This window comes from Barbus barbus, assembly GCF_936440315.1.
Source record: "Barbus barbus genome assembly, chromosome: 43".
Lineage (NCBI taxonomy): Eukaryota > Metazoa > Chordata > Actinopteri > Cypriniformes > Cyprinidae > Barbus > Barbus barbus.
In genome coordinates, this window is record NC_136721.1 from 8,807,364 (window position 1) to 8,828,104 (window position 20,741).

At 40.7% G+C, this 20,741-nt stretch overlaps 1 protein-coding gene across 1 annotated transcript; it reads left to right on the forward strand.

Annotated features, from left to right (window-relative positions):
* Nucleotides 1-4,394: 4,394 nt before the first annotated feature.
* Nucleotides 4,395-20,248, forward strand: LOC306862268 (sodium-dependent phosphate transport protein 2A-like; the record flags this gene model as incomplete). Its single annotated transcript, XM_079405017.1, has 11 exons — nt 4,395-4,497; nt 4,681-4,824; nt 5,528-5,639; nt 5,728-5,923; nt 7,115-7,207; nt 7,282-7,360; nt 8,137-8,304; nt 11,657-11,770; nt 14,116-14,240; nt 19,600-19,757; nt 19,927-20,248. The coding sequence occupies 11 exons, from the start codon at nt 4,395-4,397 to the stop codon at nt 20,246-20,248; spliced, it is 1,614 nt and encodes a 537-aa protein (XP_079261143.1).
* Nucleotides 20,249-20,741: the final 493 nt, after the last annotated feature.

Genomic DNA, 20,741 nt, shown 5'->3' on the forward strand with positions numbered 1-20,741 from the left:
TACATGCGTTGCATACATTGTTTGCATACGAGATACTATCCAAAATGGAGCTATAGGGTAACGCAGAGGAGACTAATTGAATAAAATTGTTATTTTTGTTTTCTTTGCACACAAAAAGTATTCTCGTAGATTTGTAAAATTATGATTGAACCACTGATTTCACATGGATTATTTTAATGATGTCCTATACATTTTTGGACCTTGATTGTGTAAGGACCCTTGCTGTCAATAGAGCTCTTGGAATTCATCAAAATATCTTAATTTGTGTTCCCGAAGATGAAGGTCTTACAGGTTTGGAACGACATGAGGGTGAGTAATTAATGACAGCATTTTCATTTTTGGGTGAACTATCCCTTTAAGTAGTTTTTAAATTGATTTTGTTACTTTAAATTGTAATACAGTGTAATACAGCTTCAGATAATATCCTGAATTTTGTTTATATCTTGAATTACAGTTTTTCTTGATTGCTAACACACTATAACTGATTCATTTGACCCAATTTTCCAAACCATTAATACAGTTCTCGAAACAAAGACACGTTTCTTAAAACTTTTAACACATTTCACCTGTTTTCACACACGTTCCAATTTTCTCAGGGTTTTCTGCAAAACTCTACACAAGAACGCCATCATTTTACACAGGTTTAACCATGTTCTCATTCAGAAAACACAAACACACAGTATAATTAACTTGAGCATCAAGAAATGAGCACACATTTATCCCTGTGTGAACATTTAGTAGCAAAACTGATGACACACAGGTCAGAATCTCAGGATGATATGAACAAGAGCACAGGTGATTATGTTTTGGGAAATGAATCCTGGTAGTGGGAGACCAAGAAGAATGGGGGGGGGGTGTAAATGAAGGGGATGAGGTCAAAGGTCATTTGTTCCTGATGAAATACAAAGCACTATGGTTGACCATGCACTGACCATGAGGGAAGTTGGCCTACAGGGTCAGCTACAAGGTTTCAATACTACTGACACATACAATATTACAGTACACAGCAGCAGTACTTCAGATGAGACAACTTTCATTATTCTATATACAGTAAATACTTTAGCACACATTGTAGACCCTCAAACTCATTACTGTTGAATTGATTTGTAGCCAAGTAGTCCTTACATGTCCTCTATTTTTGCAGAACTGAGAGATAAATGTCTAAATAATTTATTTATTTGTGTAAAGTAACTGACACTATATTCCAGTTTATTCCATGTGTGTTTACTGTATATTCAGTTGTTTGGTCTTTGAACTTTTCTCTTCTAGTGCTTTTCATCTACTGTAAGATCTCTTTACAGTAGTGTAATGAAAGTAAACTTTTCTTAAAGTTTATTGCTGAATTTTACTGTATCTGCAGTGCTCTATTTATGTCGTATACTGTAACAGACATTGTCTAGCAAAAGGAATCCTGTTTCCCCAATGGAGGTTTTTGTAATAGTGTTTTGAATTGATCTCACTAGTGTGCTCTAGGCAGGAAAGTAGTGTGTGCATTTGACAGGTTTGTGTGTCATCTGAGGCCAAAGTTTGAGTCTGACAAAAGAGAATGTGTTTTTGACTAAAGTATTTGATTTTGACCTGGAAGTTTGAAGTTTGCAGTCGGTGTGTAGTTTTGAGATTGTGTTTATAGTTGTGAGAAAATGGTGAATTGTTTCATGGATTGTGTGTTAGCAATCGAGAAAAACTGTAAGCACAAACCTCACTAAATCTTATTTTTTAAGCATGCTCAGACATATTTACTGGGAAAAAAAAGACAAAAACACTGATTAAGAACATTATTTTTTGCAGTGTGAGAGGGAAACGTAACATAAATAATGATGCTGGGGATTTAATGAGTGAATTAAACCAATTACACTAAAGTCTGGATTTCTATTCTAAGCACCAAATTTTTATCAGCTTTATGTTTCCAAATTTATCCACTGCAGTCAAAAGGCTACCAGCTCCTATCTGTTGCTAACAACCATGCCAGTGTCCCCTGACTGATAACAGACAGATGCTAGGTGTTCACATCATGAGCTTTCACCCACTCTAAATTATTTCTGCTTATTTGGCACTGAAAATTACTGTGGCCCAGATCATTAGTGCTGTTGCTCCTTTGTCACATCACCACAGTCAGCTCACCGCAGGAGTACGGATTGAGGCTGAAGGCTGGCTTCCCTACAGATCCAGCCCTGGAGCAGAGTGCAAGGTACAGGGTTAGAGAAATAGAGTTTCAGGAAACTATGTGCTCACAGTGACACTTTATGAGAAAATGAATCAATTCTGTCAAGCTTTCATTTCATTGTTCGTGGGTGTCCACGTTTTCCAGCTGGCCAAGACGTAAATTATAGGAATGTTTGGGGAGTATGCTATTTTTATTGAACTCACCACTGTTGCTACTTGATTATTGCGAATATCTGATTTGTTTCTGCGAAGGCAAATAATGGACAAAATAAAATTAAACCAACATGCATCGAGAGATTAAATGAGATTTATACAGTTAATTATTATGTACAAAAAGTAAACCATTTAAGGGATAGCTCACCCAAAATTTTTAATTTCAATTTTAATTTCAAGCCAAATAATCTCTTATTGTTCACATTGTCAGTTTAGTAAAATGGGGGTCTTGTGAGGTCATTTCATTTTACAATTGACTACATCAGGGATTTTATCACTGTGGCATTCATGAGAGGTAGAAAGAATGTTATTCATTCATGCATCTTACAGTTAACAGTGAATTATAGTGTTACTGATTAGCAGACTCTAAAAGGAATAGTTCACCCTGAGGCCATCCAAGATGTAGATGAATTTGTTTGTTCATTGGAACAGATTTGGAGAAGTTTAGCATTTTATCACTTGCTTACCAATGGATCCTCTGCAGTGAATGGGTGCTATATATATATGCATATATATATATTTATTTATTTTTTTTTTTTTTTTTTGAGGATCCATTGGCAAGCAAATGATGTAATGCTTTATTTCTCCAAACGTGTTCAGAAGAAACATATTCCTCTACATCAATATACAAAACTTTTCACATTTTTCAGGTTTTCAGTTTTGGGTCAACTATTACTTTACCTCTACACTCTACCTTTTTATAAGTGTAAACATCAATAATTTATGCATATTTTGCACAAGTCATGCATTTTGCTATCTGCAGTCAGGCAATGTACTTGAAAAGCAGAGCAGGTCTGTAAGTATACAAACCATTCATCAATGTCTTGAAAAAAATCTCACCACTTGGTGTCCCACTGTGCATTCTCTGGCCCCTCAGAGCGACATGAACAACTATTGAGCTATGCACATCGAAATGCTCTGTCACAGCTAAAGCATTGTGAATAAAATCATTTGAGGTTGCGGGTACCTTTAGTAAATAAACAACTTTTATTTCCCATTTACATTTTAACTACGCACTGCATAATGAGCGACTTTGTCCCCCAAACTGAAATGGCAGGTATAAATGATGTCTGATAAACAGATGAGCAGTGCATCATTATATGACGAGGTACTGTACATATTGATCATGCTGTTTTCTTATCATCTCATGTGTTGTGTTTAATTGCTTCACAATCAAGACTGTGATTATCAATAAATTCAAAAAGAGGATGGGGAAAGAAAAAGAAAGAGGAATGAATCAACTCAGAACCGTTTCAGCCTATTGAGCTTTTGATGTTCAGGAACAGAATGAACTTTATAGATATTAATGTTCATTTTTCATTTCAAGTCTTGACGTTCTGGGTGAGACACAGATAACAGAATCTTCATAAAGAGACATTGAATGAAACAGTGGTAAAATGCCTCAGAATTGTAATAAAGCAAAACGAGACACTGAAAACTCATTTTCTTACAATGATGTTTAACCGCAGCAAGCATCAGTGATGTTATTAATTATGCAAACTGAATCAAATGTGTTTCTCCTTTCTGAGTCCTGGATCTGGCAGAGGAGGGTGAAATTAAAGCTAATTAAAATTTTCACTGAATTCACAAATCACATTGTAATGACTCTGGAGCCAACTGCACGATTAAAGCACTTAATCAGCTCCGTTGAATCAAAGGAAAACAATTATTGGAAATAATTTGGATTTGAATTTGGGTTGTACATACACAGTGTGTGTTTGTGTGTGTGTGTGTGTGTGTGTGTGTGTGTGTATTGCCAAATGTACCAATGTCATATATTCTAAAAGAAGAAAATAATTTTTCTTGCAGTGATCCATGGCGAGATGCCCCATAACGTCATCTGAGCAACAGAAAGATTTTTTTTGTCTTACAACAAAGGTCTCAGAACAGTCAATAAAATATTAGTTGAGTGTGTTCTTCTCTTCAATCATTTGATTGCCATAAAATTTGAATACATATAATAGCACAGATACATTTAGCTATAAAAAAATCAAAAATTCTTTAAAACAGACTTTTTAATGGGAAAACACATCTTCATCCATATTTGCAAGATAACCCTTCTTCTATTTCTGTTCATCTGTTCGCTGGACATCCTCAGCTCAGCCTTTCAGTTAGCAGGAGGTAACCTTAAACACCTTTTGTTCTATATTTTCCACTATTCTCTGATACAGTAACTATTGTAAATATCTTATTCTCAAAAGAAATGTGAAAAGCTGGTTACTTTGTGACCACTAACTAGCTCAATATCACATCCACAGTGTGCAAATCAAATCTGTGAGTGGACTGTGTTGTATCTTTGGACAGGTAAGGTTGCAGGGGTCATATTTAAGGACAATGTTGTCCTTTCTAACCCTGTGGCGGGACTGGTGGTGGGAATACTGGTTACTGTCCTGGTCCAAAGTTCCAGCACTTCCACCTTCATTGTTGTCAGCTTGGTCTCCTCTGGATGTAAGTCAAACGCAGCCATTACAAACACAGTATTGCTCTACCAAACATAAAACCTACATATATTAGAATATTATAATTCTTAAACATTTTTACACAGCTCTCTGGAATACTCAATTCTGATTGATCATTAGCGCCATCTAGAGAGCGCTTCTGTTCGATTATACGCGTTTCGTACTATAAAGCTTGTGGAATGAGTATGTTAAAATTCATATTATTCATAAAATAATAGGTGAAAAGTACACAGATGACCTACTACTTCCAATGAGATTCTGAAGTATGCATCCAATACTATCCCATGAGGCCATGGGAGAGGAATTGTGAATGGCAGTAACATATCTTGCCCCTATAAATTATGTCTACAATTTAACCCCACAATTTAAATATATCTTTAGAGCATATTTTGTTAGCCGAATGGCAAAACGCTCTACAAACTGCCTACTTCTAATGTCTCTTGTAGCAAACTGCATACAAAGGCAAATGGCGCTGTGTCTCACTTTTCAGATACTGTTATTATAGTAGGTCACTTTGTCGTTTTTTTATATTCTAATGTGCTATTTTTCTGAATAGCCGTCTAATCCTTATTTCCAGAGAATGAATTTTGTGCACGATAGGAGCCCCTGTTCTGCCTAAGGACGATTGTTGTACTGAATGAAACGTGACTCACATCTATCGATCGGTTTTCTGTGTTCTGTGTTTCATACAGTGTTGGATGTTGGATCCGCAATTCCTATCATCATGGGCTCAAACATTGGCACATCTGTCACCAACACCATCGTGGCTCTGATGCAGGCAGGGGAGAGAGAGGAGTTCAAACGGTAGAGAGAGCATACAGTACCTCATACTGTCAGCATTCAACCATCAATAAAAAGTTTCAATGACACTTTCTGTGTGGGCCTGTTCCAGAGCCTTTGCGGGTGCCACAGTGCACGATTGCTTTAACTGGCTGTCAGGGTTGGTGTTGCTGCCGCTGGAAGCCGTCACTGGCGTGATGAGGCTCATGTCGGAGGCGGTGGTTGAAAGTTTGAACATCGTGACCGGAGAGGATGGTCCGGAGCTCCTGAAAGTCATCACAGAACCCCTCACCAAACAAATTATACAGGTGCAGTATTATTCTGTTATAAAATCTAATTGATGTTCCAGGATCATCAAGGGTGCCTTTCATTATTCTGTGAAAAACAGAAAAAGAGAAGTTGGTACATAGGCTGTCAATATTGAAAAGAGACAAAAGGTAGGCTTACACAATAAAGCTATCATAAAAGTGGTCCACATGACTCATGCTCTATATAAAAGTTTTCTCAATCTATACAATACTTTTTTTATTGAATAATGATTTACATTTTGGTCTGTTTCTCATATAAAGCTGCTTCAGAAAATTAAAGGCCTGTGACAACTATTATTATAAAGTTTTAATAATTGTGCCAATTCTCTAAGAATAGGGAAGTCCACGAAAGATGTTGTTGCAATCAATTTCAGAATGATATTTTCCAGTTGTTGAATGATTAAAAAAAGCTTGAGCATTGAAACCGTCAGATAATATAAACTGCAGAGTGCACTTATAATAAAAACATATTTTGTCGTGGATGCAGACATAGTTGATGCTATTGTTGTCTTTATAGTTATTCTTTGTGTGAACAGGCCTTAAATGTACCCTCACATTTACAGATGAAGCAAACTGAAATTTTGGAGGTGAAATCAAATCATTTTAATCTACACAATCTGAAAATTTTTCCAGTGGGTTCAAATTGGTCAAATGGATTCATCGTGTTGACCAACAGAAAGCTGCTTGATTTCAAAGTGACTTCTGTGTGCTTGAATCATTGCTACACTGTTGACAATAGACAAAGGAATTTGTTGCTTGTGAAATTTCACTAAAATGCGACCGCACCTTTAGAATGTAGCACATAAGTCTTACTTTTATTTTGCTTTTTGACCTTTTTGGCACTTGATGTCCTTTTATAACCATCCACTTTTACTGTATGCAAAAGAGCAGCCTGAACGTTCCGCAAAACATCTGCTTTTGTGTCCCACGGAAGTTTGGAACAACATGAGGATGAATAAATAATAACATATTTTTCATTTCGGATAATTTTATTCCTTTAAGTACAAAGCCAGTTGGGTGTAATTATAAATGAAAAGAAAACTGGTCATTAGTTTTCTTGTTAAATGCCGTGGAGCTTGTTAAAACTTGTGCAGCCTAATTAAATATCACACTGTTTGCCCTCCAGTACTCTTCTGTCTCTCATTAATCTGGATTTAGAGTTAAAAGACAATTTTATTTTATCCCTTTCAGCTGGATAAGACCGTAATTGTAGGTATAGCAACAAGGCAAGAGGTGCTGCGCAATAAGAGCCTGATAAAAGTTTGGTGCCATACACAGATCATGGTGAGCGACGTCTCTGTTTGCCTACAGATGAAGAGCTTTGATGTACTGACGTTATCTAAATTTATTATCCACAGATCCAAGAGAATGTTTCTTTCGTGCCTTCAGAAAACTCAACAGCGCAGACCACGTCACTACACATGAATGCTGAAAAATGTGAGTCAAAACTCTATCAAATTTCTAAAGAATAGAGAATGAAATGGACAAAGACACAGCAAAGGCCGTCCTTTGATTGATCTGCCTTTAGTCATTTCATTCATATGTTTTTAAATAACAAAGTATTGTTCTCCATTCTATCTAACAAGATTTGTTAATACAGAGAAATGCTGTTTTCAGACAATGCACCCTTTTTTCTGTCCTTCTGTAGACTGTTTGGTTGTTCTTCGTTTACTCAAAGCTCCTTCGGGGCTAATAACTATAATTTATTCTGTGTTAGTACATCCTGTGATAGAAATGGCCACTGAGTCATATGCTTGTTTAAAAGACTAACTTCACATTCGACACCAACAACAGTAACAAACATGCTGTATTAGGAAGCAAGATGTTTTTAAACTTTCAATGAGCTTTTGACTCATCCTTCCTTGTATAATGACTTGGAGGCATTAAGCAGCATATTTTTTTTAAATCATCTTTCAAATACAAGAGCCATCACATTAAGATAAAAAACAGAAGTAATAATGCCATATTTATCAGGGGACAGTCAATGGCTAAAGCCCTTAATTATAACTGTGGGCCTCATTTATAGAAGCCCCTGTTTCGTGATGCATAAATAATGGTCATTTATAAGAATCTGAAATCCTCTTTCTTCTAACACACCATAATCGGCAGCTGATGGGCTAATCACTGTTAATATGAACACTTGCCTGTCAACACGTGAGTGACGGACACATTTCCACAGGAGACTGGAGATGTAAATGCATGTGTTGGAGCAGGCACTCATCTATTTGTGGATACGGGATTATCTGATCTGGCTGTGGGGTTGATTCTGTTGGCTTCCTCACTGCTGGTGCTTTGCACCTGCCTCCTGCTGCTGGTTAAGCTTCTCAACTCCCTTCTCCAGGGACAAGTGGCCATAGTCATTCAGAAAATCATCAACACAGGTGGGAACTACCTTTTAGTTAATGCGATTGTGAGGAGCCATGTCAAATGCTGTAAGAAGATTCTTCATATTTCCCAATTATTTTTCTCTTGACCACAGATACAGTATATCACATCTCAATACATGAGTATGCTTTTATTAATTTTGATAGTCTAATAAGAACATCAGCATTTATTCTGAAGATTTATTCTGAACAGTTAATTTATCAATAATTGTGGCATTTCTTTTAGATTATAATCCATTGAATCATTTGCCAATTTACACTATATTGCCAAAAGTATTGGGTCACCCCCTTCTATAGTTTGACTACTTTAGTAATTTCTATGAGTACAAATCTTAATGTTTAAGCGTATAATGATATTCTAGGGAATTGTGTGCTTCTAATTTTATAGCAACAGTTTGGACAGGACCCTTTTCTATTCTAACATGACAGTGCCTCTGTGTATAAGGCACGGTTCAAAAAGAAATGATTGATTCAGTCAGTGTGGAAGAACCTGACTGGTCTGCTGAAAACCAAGTCCTGATCCCAGCTGAACACCTCTGGTGTGACTTTATATGCAGACCTTGAGCCAAAAACTCTTTACCAAACACCAATGACTTGTACATAAGGATCATTTTAGACACGTCCAAAACTGTTGCAACGGAGATGGAAATACAATTTTTAAATACATGAATTATGTTTCCATCTTTGTTGCCACAGTTTTTGTTAGTGCCTTTTTCTGTTCTAAAGAAGGGGGTGTCCCAACACTTTTGTCCTTATAGTGTCTATACAAGTCATTGGTGTTTGGTGATGAGTATTTGGCTCAAGGTCTGTATATAAAGTCACACCAGAGGTGTTCAGCAGGGATCAGGACTTGGCTTTCTGCAGACCAGTCAAGTTCTTCCACACTGACTGAATAAATCATGTCTTTTTGAACCGTGCCTTATACACAGAGGCACTGTCATGTTAGAATAGAAAAGGGTCCTGTCCAAACTGTTGCTATAAAATTAGAAGCACACAATTCCCTAGAATATCATTATATGCTTTAACATTAAGATTTGTACTCATAGAAATTACTAAAGTAGTCAAACATGTTCATTAGAAGGGGGCGACACAATACTTTTGGCAATATAGTGTATATTAAACTCAAGGCGAGACATTGTGTAAGAGAACTGTTGTGTGTGTGTCATGTGTTCCTGCCTCTTGTGCCCATATTTGGTTTGTTTCCTGTTCTCGTTTCATGTAATTAGTAGTTTATTCGTGTCCAGCCGTGTTCGTTAATTTACTTGTGTATTTATAGTCCTGTCTGTGTAGTGCCATTTTGTCTGGTCTACTCGTTACTCCCCGGTGTTCCTGTCAGTGTCTGCCTTGCCTTGTCCTGCCCTGATGTCCTAGTAAAGTATGTTTTTGAGTTACATCCTCGTATGCGTGTTCCTTGTTCCTCCCTGCTGTGTGCACCGTGACAGAAGACCAGACCAGTACAGTAAGCGTCGTCCCTTCACCGCGTTTTGTTTTGTCCAGTTTTCTAGTTTTTGTCTTGTGTTTTGCCCGCCGCTGTCTCAATGCCCGCCGGATCGCCGCTGTCTCAATGCCCGCCGGATCGCCGCTGTCTCAATGCCCGCCGGATCGCCGCTGTCTCAATGCCCGCCGGATCGCCGCTGTCTCAATGCCCGCCGGATCGCCGCTGACTCCAGCCCGCCGTTCGCGGGAGATCACGCCGCCGTCCGCGGCTCAAGGACCCCGCCGTTCGCGGGGTATCACGCCGCCGTCCGCGGCTCAAGGACCCCGCCGTTCGCGGGGTATCACGCCGCCGTCCGCGGCTCACCGTCCCCGCTGTTCGCGGGAGATCACGCCGCCGTCCGCGGCTCAAGGACCCCGCCGTTCGCGGGAGATCACGCCGCCGTCCGCGGCTCAAGGACCCCGCCGTTCGCGGGAGATCACGCCGCCGTCCGCGGCTCAAGGACCCCGCCGTTCGCGGGGTATCACGCCGCCGTCCGCGGCTCACCGTCCCCGCTGTTCGCGGGAGATCACGCCGCCGTACGCGGCTCACCTAGCCCACTGTTTCGCGGGGAAGGCCAACTCGCCGTCCGAGGTCACTCGGCCCGACACCGGTTGGGGCTGCCTCCAGCCCACCGGTCCCTGCCGTTGAGATGGTCAGCCGGCTGCCGCCGTGATGACCAGTGACCGAGGTCTTTTTAACTTGTGTCTAGCCCCGGAGGGCTCCTGATACCCCAACGTCCCCAGGGAAATTTTTGGGGGGGGTAGTAGGGTTCCGGCTGTAGGGGCCGGGCCGAGAGGGGTCCGAGGCCAAGGCTCCGTAGACCTTCTGTGCTCCCTGCACCGCCATGGTCTCCTGAGCCCCTGGCTCCACCATGGCCTCCTGGGCTCTCCTGGGTCTCCGCTGGTCTCGTCCAGCTCTCCTGGGTCTCCGCTGGTCTCGTCCAGCTCTCCTGTGTCTCCGCTGGTCTCATCCAGCTCCGTTGTGTCTCCGCTGGTCTCGTCCAGCTCTCCTGGGTCTCCGCTGGTCTCGTCCAGCTCTCCTGTGTCTCCGCTGGTCTCGTCCAGCTCTCCTGTGTCTCCGCTGGTCTCGTCCAGCTCTCCGATGTCTCCGTCTGTCTGTATCGCTCTGGAGGTCCCTGTCCTGTGTTCCGGTCCGTGTCTGTCCTGAGAGGCCTCCAGAGCGCCCACCCCCCCCCCTCCCCGATGGAACTGTTAAGGCTCGGGACGAGCCTTTCGGGAGGGGGGAGTAATGTAAGAACTGTTGTGTGTGTCATGTGTTCCTGCCTCTTGTGCCCATATTTGGTTTGTTTCCTGTTCTCGTTTCATGTAATTAGTAGTTTATTCGTGTCCAGCCGTGTTCGTTAATTTACTTGTGTATTTATAGTCCTGTCTGTGTAGTGCCATTTTGTCTGGTCTACTCGTTACTCCCCGGTGTTCCTGTCAGTGTCTGCCTTGCCTTGTCCTGCCCTGATGTCCTAGTAAAGTATGTTTTTGAGTTACATCCTCGTATGCGTGTTCCTTGTTCCTCCCTGCTGTGTGCACCGTGACACATTGCAGGTGAATAGTGTAAAAAAAACTAAACCCTAATAGTTATCACCTTACTTACCCAGTTGATTGATCACAGTGATAATTGCAAACATTTTTTGTATTACAAGTTTTCTAAAATGCTAGGTTTAAAGAAACACTTAACAGTGTCTTTTGGAAGTTTTCTCTCCACTAGTCTGAAAAAAAATTCTTCATGAAAAAACAAAAATCTCAAACTTGACGGGTTCATGTACAAAGTAATTGAAAAACATATGATGTCATGACAGTGCATATACTGCAGTTTTTATAAGTACATATGTACATACAAAAAAAACCCCATTTCCTTCAGACTTTCCTTTCCCATTCGGCTGGTTGACTGGCTACCTGGCCATTCTGGTTCGTGCTGGCATGACCTTTGTTCAGAGCAGTTCGGTGTTCACTTCTGCCATCACTCCTTTGATAGGTGAGTCCTTTCTCTATAGATGAACAGGTTGAACATAAGGGCAAGAATGTCAGTAAAGTGTCTGAATTTCTCCTGTATAATTTAGCTGTGCTCCCAGCTGACCAGGGAAACTCATTACACCCAAGAGCACCTCTGAGTAATGCACTAATATTTGCATTTAGACACCACTAAGCCTCAGAGGAGTTAATCTTTAGCCCTCACAGCCAACACTGTTGACTTCCACTCATTCGTATTCACTAGTCTATGAGCTTTGTGCTCTGAGAATCAATGGTCTTTTCTGCCCTGTGAATAATGTGAAGGTTTTACTCAATATGGTAGCTCATGCACTCGATTTCCCAGGGAAATGACAGACATAAGTTGTTATGCGTCAACAAATAAGAGCGAGATAGAGGGAAATTAAATAGAGGAAGGGAAAACCCATGCCAAGAGAACAGAGATGTACACTTGATGCTCTCAACCCTTTCTAATCCACCTGCCCTTCTGATGGATAGACGAGTGCTGGTCTAACATTGCTCCTGGATTTATTGTAATTAGCTACACAGTGATTAGTCTTTCTTGTGAGGCATGACAGCTAGATTATGGATCCACAGCATCCTAATTACACTGCTTGGGAGACCACTAATCCCAAAGAGTTTTAGAGCTGCCACGGAAGCCGTAATTTGTGCAGACTATATTTTTCAAACACTATTTCTTCCTCTCAAAGGCAAACACACAGGTAGACTTTTCAAACAAATGTAGGTCTTGTTGCAAATGGTGCACTTAAAGTGGATGCATGTGCAAACATCTGTTTTAAAAAACTTTAAAGGTTAATGACAAATAGTAGTGTCCATGAAACAAATTGTACTCAGCTGTTCAACTGTTAACTTTAGATTTAAATCCGTGGCGGAAGAATGTAGTTCCGCACTAAAGAGGGCTTTTAAAGATACTCCGTTGTTGTTGATAAATTATTTACACACTCGTGCCGTTGAACTGTTGTATAAACGCAGTATCACACTCGTAGACTTGAGATATATCGCCACGGCTGTGATTACCTACGGCCTCGTGCCTATGGCCGAATCACAGCCGTGCAGATATACAGCCATATCTCACTTCTACTCGTGTGATATTGTTCATATATATATATATATATATATATATATATATATATATATATATATATATATATATATATTAGTGCTGTCAATCGATTAATTTTTTTTTTTACTAATTAATAGCACATTTTTCTAAAATTAATCGCTATTAATCTCACCTAACATTAAAGATTTTAAATATACTTTTATATTGCAATTTCACATTCAATCTTCAAATGTAGTGTATAAACAACATAAAGACAGTATATTTTTAATATTTCTTTAATGGCATCTTTTTTATGATTGAAGGCCAGCATCACTGATATCAATACAACTGATGTCTCTATATAATTGTTTGCATTAATTGCATTAAAAAGTTTTAACGCATTAATCTGAAAAAATTCATTGCATGCGTTAACGCGCTAATTTTGACACCACTAATATATATATATATATATATATATATATACACACTGATGTGGTGCTCTGACAATTAAAAGCATTTCTTTTAATTGTCAGTGTTCAAAACATTTATTTATTTATTTATTTGCCATTGTTACACCCCCCCCCCCCGCCCCCAAGATTATATGATGAAAATAAATTCTAAAAGAACAGCATTTAAAAACAAAATCTTTTGTAACTTTTTCAATGTCTTCACAGACTTTACAGTCCTTGCTGAATAAAAGTATTAATTTATATAAAAAACTATATTTTTCTAAACTTTATAGGTAGTTTGTTAAAAATTTCTTGTTACATTTAATTCTTTTAAAGAGGATTCTTTTTCTTCTTTAGGATATCATAAATATTTTTGACTTTAAGTCCACCTATAAATCAAAGTACATTTTAATTCATACATTGAAAACATAAACAAGCTCATGTATAGAGCTCAATTCACTGTACATGAATTGCATTTTTATATATTTTTGAATAAATTAATACATCAAGACAAAAAAAAAAAAAAAAAAAAAAACTTGTTATATTCCTATAAGGGTGCATAAAAATGCCACTGTGTGCCATCGATGTACCCTTTTACCGAAACCATGTACAGACTTCACAGCAGATTATTATCCAAAAATCCATACATCTTAATGTAGATTCTGAGGGCTCTGTGGTATTTGGGACAAGGCCATTTTCATAAGATAAATGCCAGTTCCGTCATGGTCATACATGGTCATCCAATTTGCTCTTAATAAGGCTAGATTGACCTTATTGGAAGGTCTCATTAGAAATAGAATCATCTGTTCTGGTGAACCCTCACGTTTATTGTGCTTTCAGGTATTGGTGTGATAAGTATCGAGCGGGCCTACCCTCTGACCTTGGGCTCCAATATCGGAACCACCACTACAGCCATCTTAGCTGCATTAGCTAGCCCAGGAGACAAGCTAGCTGCAGCCTTTCAGGTGATCCCATTTGAGACATGAACTTTCTCACTTAATTAAACAGTGGCTAAGTCAGAGGACTCTAGGAATGGTGGATTGATCTTAGAATATTGAAGCTTCCGGCAGTATGTTGTATGGAGAGGATTGATTCTCACATAAAAATATGGATCTTGGATTTTTTTCTAACTAGTGATTTTACTATTTAAATAAATATTTATTATTTTCATTATTTTAGGACTTTTTACTATTATATATAAAAAAATACAAATAAGAATAATAATTTTTCAAGAGCTTCGAAGTGAAAATACACAACACAGGATTTAGTTTTGAGGAAAGGAACAATTTCTCTTTCTGCTCATTTTAACACAGACATGCTGAAACATCTATCACAAACTTCATTTAATGTTATTTTACACTTAATAATGATTTAATGATTGTTATAATTTTTGTATTTGTAATGTTTATTATATTTATTTAAATGAAAATTAAAAGACAATGTTTATTAGTTTTAGTCACCATCAAAATGTTGCTTTCCAATTTAATGTTAAATAGCTAAAATGATTTTTGTGATTTAAAAAAAAAAAAACATTAAACAAACATCAAAATTAAACAGACAAAATGTATTAAAAAAATTTACTGAAAATATAAATAGTTCTAATATACTGATTTGGTGTTCAAGAAACATTTCTTATTATAATCAGTGTTTAAAAAAGTTGTGCTGCTTAATATTTTGTTGAAACCATTTTCAGGACTCTTTGGATAGGAAGTTCAAAAGAACAGCATTTATGTGAAATCTTTTGTAACATTATATATGTCTTTAATGTCACCTTTGAATAATTTACTGCATCATTCCATTTCATGTCAACGTAAAAATTATAAAACAAATGTCTGATAGATAATGAATGATTGGCTTTCCAATTGAATGTTAAATGGCTAGAATTTCATTTTCATGTTTTTGTAATTTTCCAGGAATAAACCTAAAAAAAACATAAAAATTAAATAGACAACATTTATATAAAATTGATCTTTTTATCCATAAATAAATTGGCAAAACATTTCATTTAATAGATAGATTGGTATATCGGTACCAAAATATTGGCCAATATTTATCTTGGTAAGAAACATCTCGGGTTACTTGACTGTAACCCTTTTCCCTTAAAAAGCAGGAACGAGATGCTGCATTTGAATAACACATATGAGAACATTCTTTGTTCGACCGGTTGCGAAGCATGTGCGTAAAACACGCCAAAAATTGGCTTAAGTAACCTCGGTGGGTGATGTCATTTGATTACGTGCACCTCAGTTTATAAATAGATGTGAGACATACCTTCAGGTTAACCTTTGTCTGAAGAGACGTCCAGGCATGTCTACAGTGCGGCATTGAAGGGCAGAATCTCGTTCCCACTTTTTAAGGGAATAGGGTTACAGTCAAGTAACTCGAAACGTTCCCCTACCAAAAGCTACACTCGATGCTGCGTTTCAATAATGCATATGGGAACGAGAATTCCAACGTCGCCGCACTGGAAGTGTCTGGACCCCCCAGGGTTGTGAAGTGTGCGCACAAACATTGAAGAGATCTCAGACATGACTATGGGATCTTGACTCAAAGACACGTGAGCCCGGAGTAGCAAGGACATCTAAACTAAACATCTAGAACCTGAAAACTGTGTGCGGAGAGGACCAGCCAGCCGCATCACACACTTGCTGCAAGGGGACACCTCTTGCCAAAGCCGAAGAAGATGCAATCGCCCTGGTTTAATGGACCCTAAGTCCTAGAGGCGAAGCTTGACCGGGTGTCTCTTAGGCTAGCATCCCTCACCCAATGTGACATTGTTCGTTTAGAGGCAGCCACCCCCCATTTGCGGCCCCCTTTGCAAAAGCTGCTCCGGCTTACGACACTGGCTAGTGAGGTATATAAATATGAAGAGCATGTACTGGACACAGTAAGTGAAGTCTTTCTTGCTCTGGTGTCATGAACGGCGGAGGACAGAAAGCTTCAAGAACAATCGGATTTAAGGTCAAGAATGGAACTTTCGGAAGATAATTAGGGTGAGGGTGCAAAATGGCTTTTTCCAGCCCAGGGGAAACTCTAAGCAGGATGGTGAGGTTGCCATAACCTGCAAATCCCCAATTCTCTTAAGAGAAGTAATAGCCATTAGAAACACCATCTTTAAGGTCAGAAACCTGACAGGCGCTGACTAGTCATTCGAAGGGGGTGTCAACCAGACCCTCGAGCATTATAGGGAAGTCACACGAAGGGGGCTTTCCCACAGAAACCCCATCAATCAGAGCATGGCAAGCCGAAATGGCAGCCACATAGATTCTGAGAGTACCAGGACATATGCCTGAGGACAGTGCAGAAACTCCAGCACTGAAACAATTTGGCAGTGAACTGGGTCTGCATGGTGTGTCATACACAGACTTTTGAAAACACGCCATCTGAGGGCATAACTTCTTCTAGTGGAGGGAGCCCTAGCACTTAGAATAGTCTCTACCACAGTACATCAGCTGGAAGCCCAGCATCTTTTAGTTGGTCCCCCTCAGGGGTCAGACATGAAGGTTCCAGAGCTCGGGCTGGGGATGAAATACTGTCCCCTGCATCAGAGGCAGAAGATCTCTCCTGACCAGAATTAGATCTGAGAACCACATTCTGGTCGGCCATTGAGGCACTATCATTAAGAGGCGAGAACCTTGTTGACGGACCTTGGCCAGGACTCCTGGGAGTAGAGCAATCGGAGGAAATGTGTAAAGATGCTGTCTGGGTCACGTATGGGCCATCGCATCCAGATCCAGGGGAGCTGGAGGAGTCAGAGAGAAGTAGAGGGGACATTGTGCTGTCTCATGTGAAGCAAAGAGGTCCACCTTTGCTTCGTAAATTTTTTCCCAGATTTGACTCACTACTTCGGGGTGGAGTTTCCATTCTCCATGTGTCACAGCTTGTCTGGACAGCAAGTCTGCTCCCACATTCATATGCCCCGGAATGTAAATCACTCTGAGGGACAGGAACTTGTCCTGTGCCCAAAGCATAACCTGCTGCGCTATATTGTTCAGGCGGCGCGGCCGCAGTCCACCCTGGCGATTTATGTAAGAGACTACCGCAGTATTGTCCACCTGCACTAGGACATAGTAGCCTCTTAACTGCTGGAGGAAGTATTTCAGGGCCCGAGATACAGCCATCACTTCGAGCAATTGACGTGCCAGTTGAAAAGATGACCTCTCCAGATCCCTTGGGCTGGACGGTCATCAAAGCTGCATCCCAGCCCGTGAGGGAAGTGTCTGTTAGCATTAGTATCTTGCAATGACAACACGGACCTAGAGTGGGACCTAAAGTCAGAAACTGGGGTCTGAACCACATAGAAAGGGTACAAAGCCCCTGGCGCATAACCCTTATTTGCCTATGGGGATTGGCCCTTGGATGAAATCCCCTGGCTCTGAGCCACAACTGAAATAGTCTCATAAGCAGGAGGCCCAAAGGTATCACTGTGGATGCAGCTGCCATATGATCCAAAACTCTTTGAAAGTAATGAACAGTAACTTGATGTTCTTTAAGGCGTTTAGAATAGATTCGACACCCAAATACATTGTCCTCTGAGCAGGGGAGAGAATGCTTTTCTTGGCGTTGAGTCTCAACCCACGAGATTCGAGATGAGCTAGGGAGACAGCCCGATGCCGAAGCTCCAGCTCTTGAGACTGGGCCACGAGCACTGAATGCCCTGGAGTCACAGAGGAGCCAGTGCTGCATCCATGCATTTTGTGTATGTGCGGGGTGACAAGGCTAGGCAGAATGGAAGAACTCAATACTGGTAAGCTTCACTCTGAAATCGAACCTCAGGAACTTCCTGTGTTGTGATAAAATTTCTACGTGAAAGTAAGCGTTCTTGAGATTGATCGTCATGAACCAATCCCCCGACTGGATTTCAGAAACAATCATCTTGATAGTAAGCATTTTGAACTTGTATGTTCTGAGGTAACGGTTCAACCCTCGAAGATCTAACATTGGACGCAACCCCCCATCTTTTTTGGGAATCAGAAAATAATGGCTGTAACAGCCTGACTTTCTTTCTGGCAGGGGCTCATGTTCTATGGCCCCTTTGTCCAGCATAGCTTGCAATTTCTGTGTCAACAGATGCGCTTCTTACTGTTTCACGGAGGTGAAGACCACGCCATTGAAACCCGGAGGACGACATGCAAACTGTATCCTGTAGCCTCTACCATCCTTACTACTCATGGAGAAATATTTCCACGCTGCCAATTTCTCTGAAAGGGGCACTAATTTTGACACTTCGCTTTGGTGGGGGGATATTAGATGTTCGGTGTCCTGAAACATGGCAGAAAGCAACCAAACATGTAACATTTCAGACTGCTGTCCCACGAAACACCACTGGCAGCAGAGATTGTACAGCGGTCCCCTGAGGGTACCAGAAAGGAGCCCCTACTCTCTGCTTGAACTTTTCACGGCCCTCCCTGAGAGGACACACCCCAATTGTCCTAGGTGCACAACCCTCTGGACTTATTTTTAGACTTAATAATCGTCCTTAGGTCCAGCCTCTTGCTGGGCTGCTGAGAGTGGCAAGGCACTCCCCAGTCCTTACGAGGGGGCACATGGCTTACCACACACTGTTTTTGTGACTCTCGCCACAAAGATACCGGACTAGGTCGGCGGGGCCGACAGCCCAGACGCCTGAGAACGGCAGGGAAGAAACTGGTCGAAAGCTTCCGGGTGTCTTTTAGCCTTCTGAAACCTAGCAATGACAGTTAATAATAGGCCGGAAGGCGACACGGGGGAATCAAGGAGGATCATCTTGTCCCTATCCTTGATGCCTGTGAGGTTGAGCAACAGATGCCTCTCCGAGGCAACCATAGCAGCCATAGAACAGCCGATGGAACAGTCTGTTTGCTTGGTTGCGCGAAGTGACAAATCTGTGGCTCGGCGTAGTTCTAAAAATGCCTCCTCACTAATGCTCCTGCCCATGTCATGTCGCCCTGGTACGCTTGCAAAACCACCATGGTGTGCAAGGTGGCACCAGCCTGACCTGCTGCTTGGATCGCCTTCCCCACTAGCAAAAATATTAACCTACAAGGCTTGGTGGGGAGTGCCAGCTTCTTAAATGAATGTGAGCTCCCAGGGGAGCCCGCAAGTGTCTCCTCCACCTGGAGCATCATTGCACCGCTCCCTAGCACCCATGATAGTCGACTTTGTACCGACGTCATCGGTACAAAGTTGCGAGAGGAATGCGGCTTACTCCATAAACTTGATAACTCGTCATGGAGATTCAGGAAACAGGGAAGAGACCAACGTTGGGATCTCTCCCCCTGGCCACCCAACAGAAACCTGTCGTCAAGCTTGGAGTACCTGGGTTTTTTTTGCTCTTATGGACAGTCCAATTTAAGCCTGGCCACAGTGTTAGTCACCACCTCCAGCAATTGCTCAAACACTTTGTCATCATGTGAGGAATGCTCAGAGCTGGCGCTCTCAGTCTCCATATCGCCAGAGACAAGAGAACCCGCGTATTTGGCTTGCTCTGAAGAAGCGCTAGGGTGTGCTTCAGCAGCGAGGGTGGAGACATTGCGATCTGGGGAGTCTGGGATTGTGCGCTCCTCATCTCTCGGCCAGCAGGGATAACTGATCACCATAAGGTAGCAAGCATCTCCTAATTGAAGCGCTAGACATGGTCTACTGAAAAGAAGTTGTATCGCTCATTCCTAGAAGACTCACAGCACATAGACTGCAATCACACAAGCTTCACCTCCTGCCTTGGTGGCTGCAAACCTGGGACCACCTACCTCTCTGGATGCACTCACTCAAACCAGTGGATAACATCCTCACAAGAGTCACATTGTGCTGCAGGGAAACCCGGAACAATGATCAGAGCCGCACATCTCCCGAGGATCTGCCAGAGCTGACAGAATTTGAAGTTGAGAAAAATCTTGCACCTTTGGCACACAATAGCCCAGCTTTGATTTATAGTTATGTTACTGAGACTGGGGCTGTTTTTGACTCACTGAATGGCAGGAGAAGCAGGCTGTAGACGATGTAGTGTGGTCCATTAAATGCTTTTTGATCCTTAGAATGGTTTATCCTTTTATATTGCTATTAACCCCTTAACTGTCACCCCCTCCCCCCTTTTGAAAACAGACTTGAAAGTGCACTATTTAAAGTTAAATTGTTATAATTCATGAATGCTTTTAAATACAGACCAAATGTTGGTCTCCTTTAAAAGAAGACAATCAGCAGATTATTGCAGAAGTGAATAATTTCAAAAAATGAAAGTTAAAAAAAGTTATAAAAGTTTAAATTTACTGTAAATAATATGTATGGTACTGTTATTACTATATATTATATAAAATAAATATTTTACAAAATATGTTTTAATCCAAATTTGGCATAAAATTAAAGCCATATGTCTAAATAAGTTGTGTTCCAAATTTGAAGTTGATATAAAAACAATTGAGGTTACTATGCAATTTTGTTTAGGCGTTATACCACAAATAGCCACCGGGTGCCATTCAAACCACATTGAA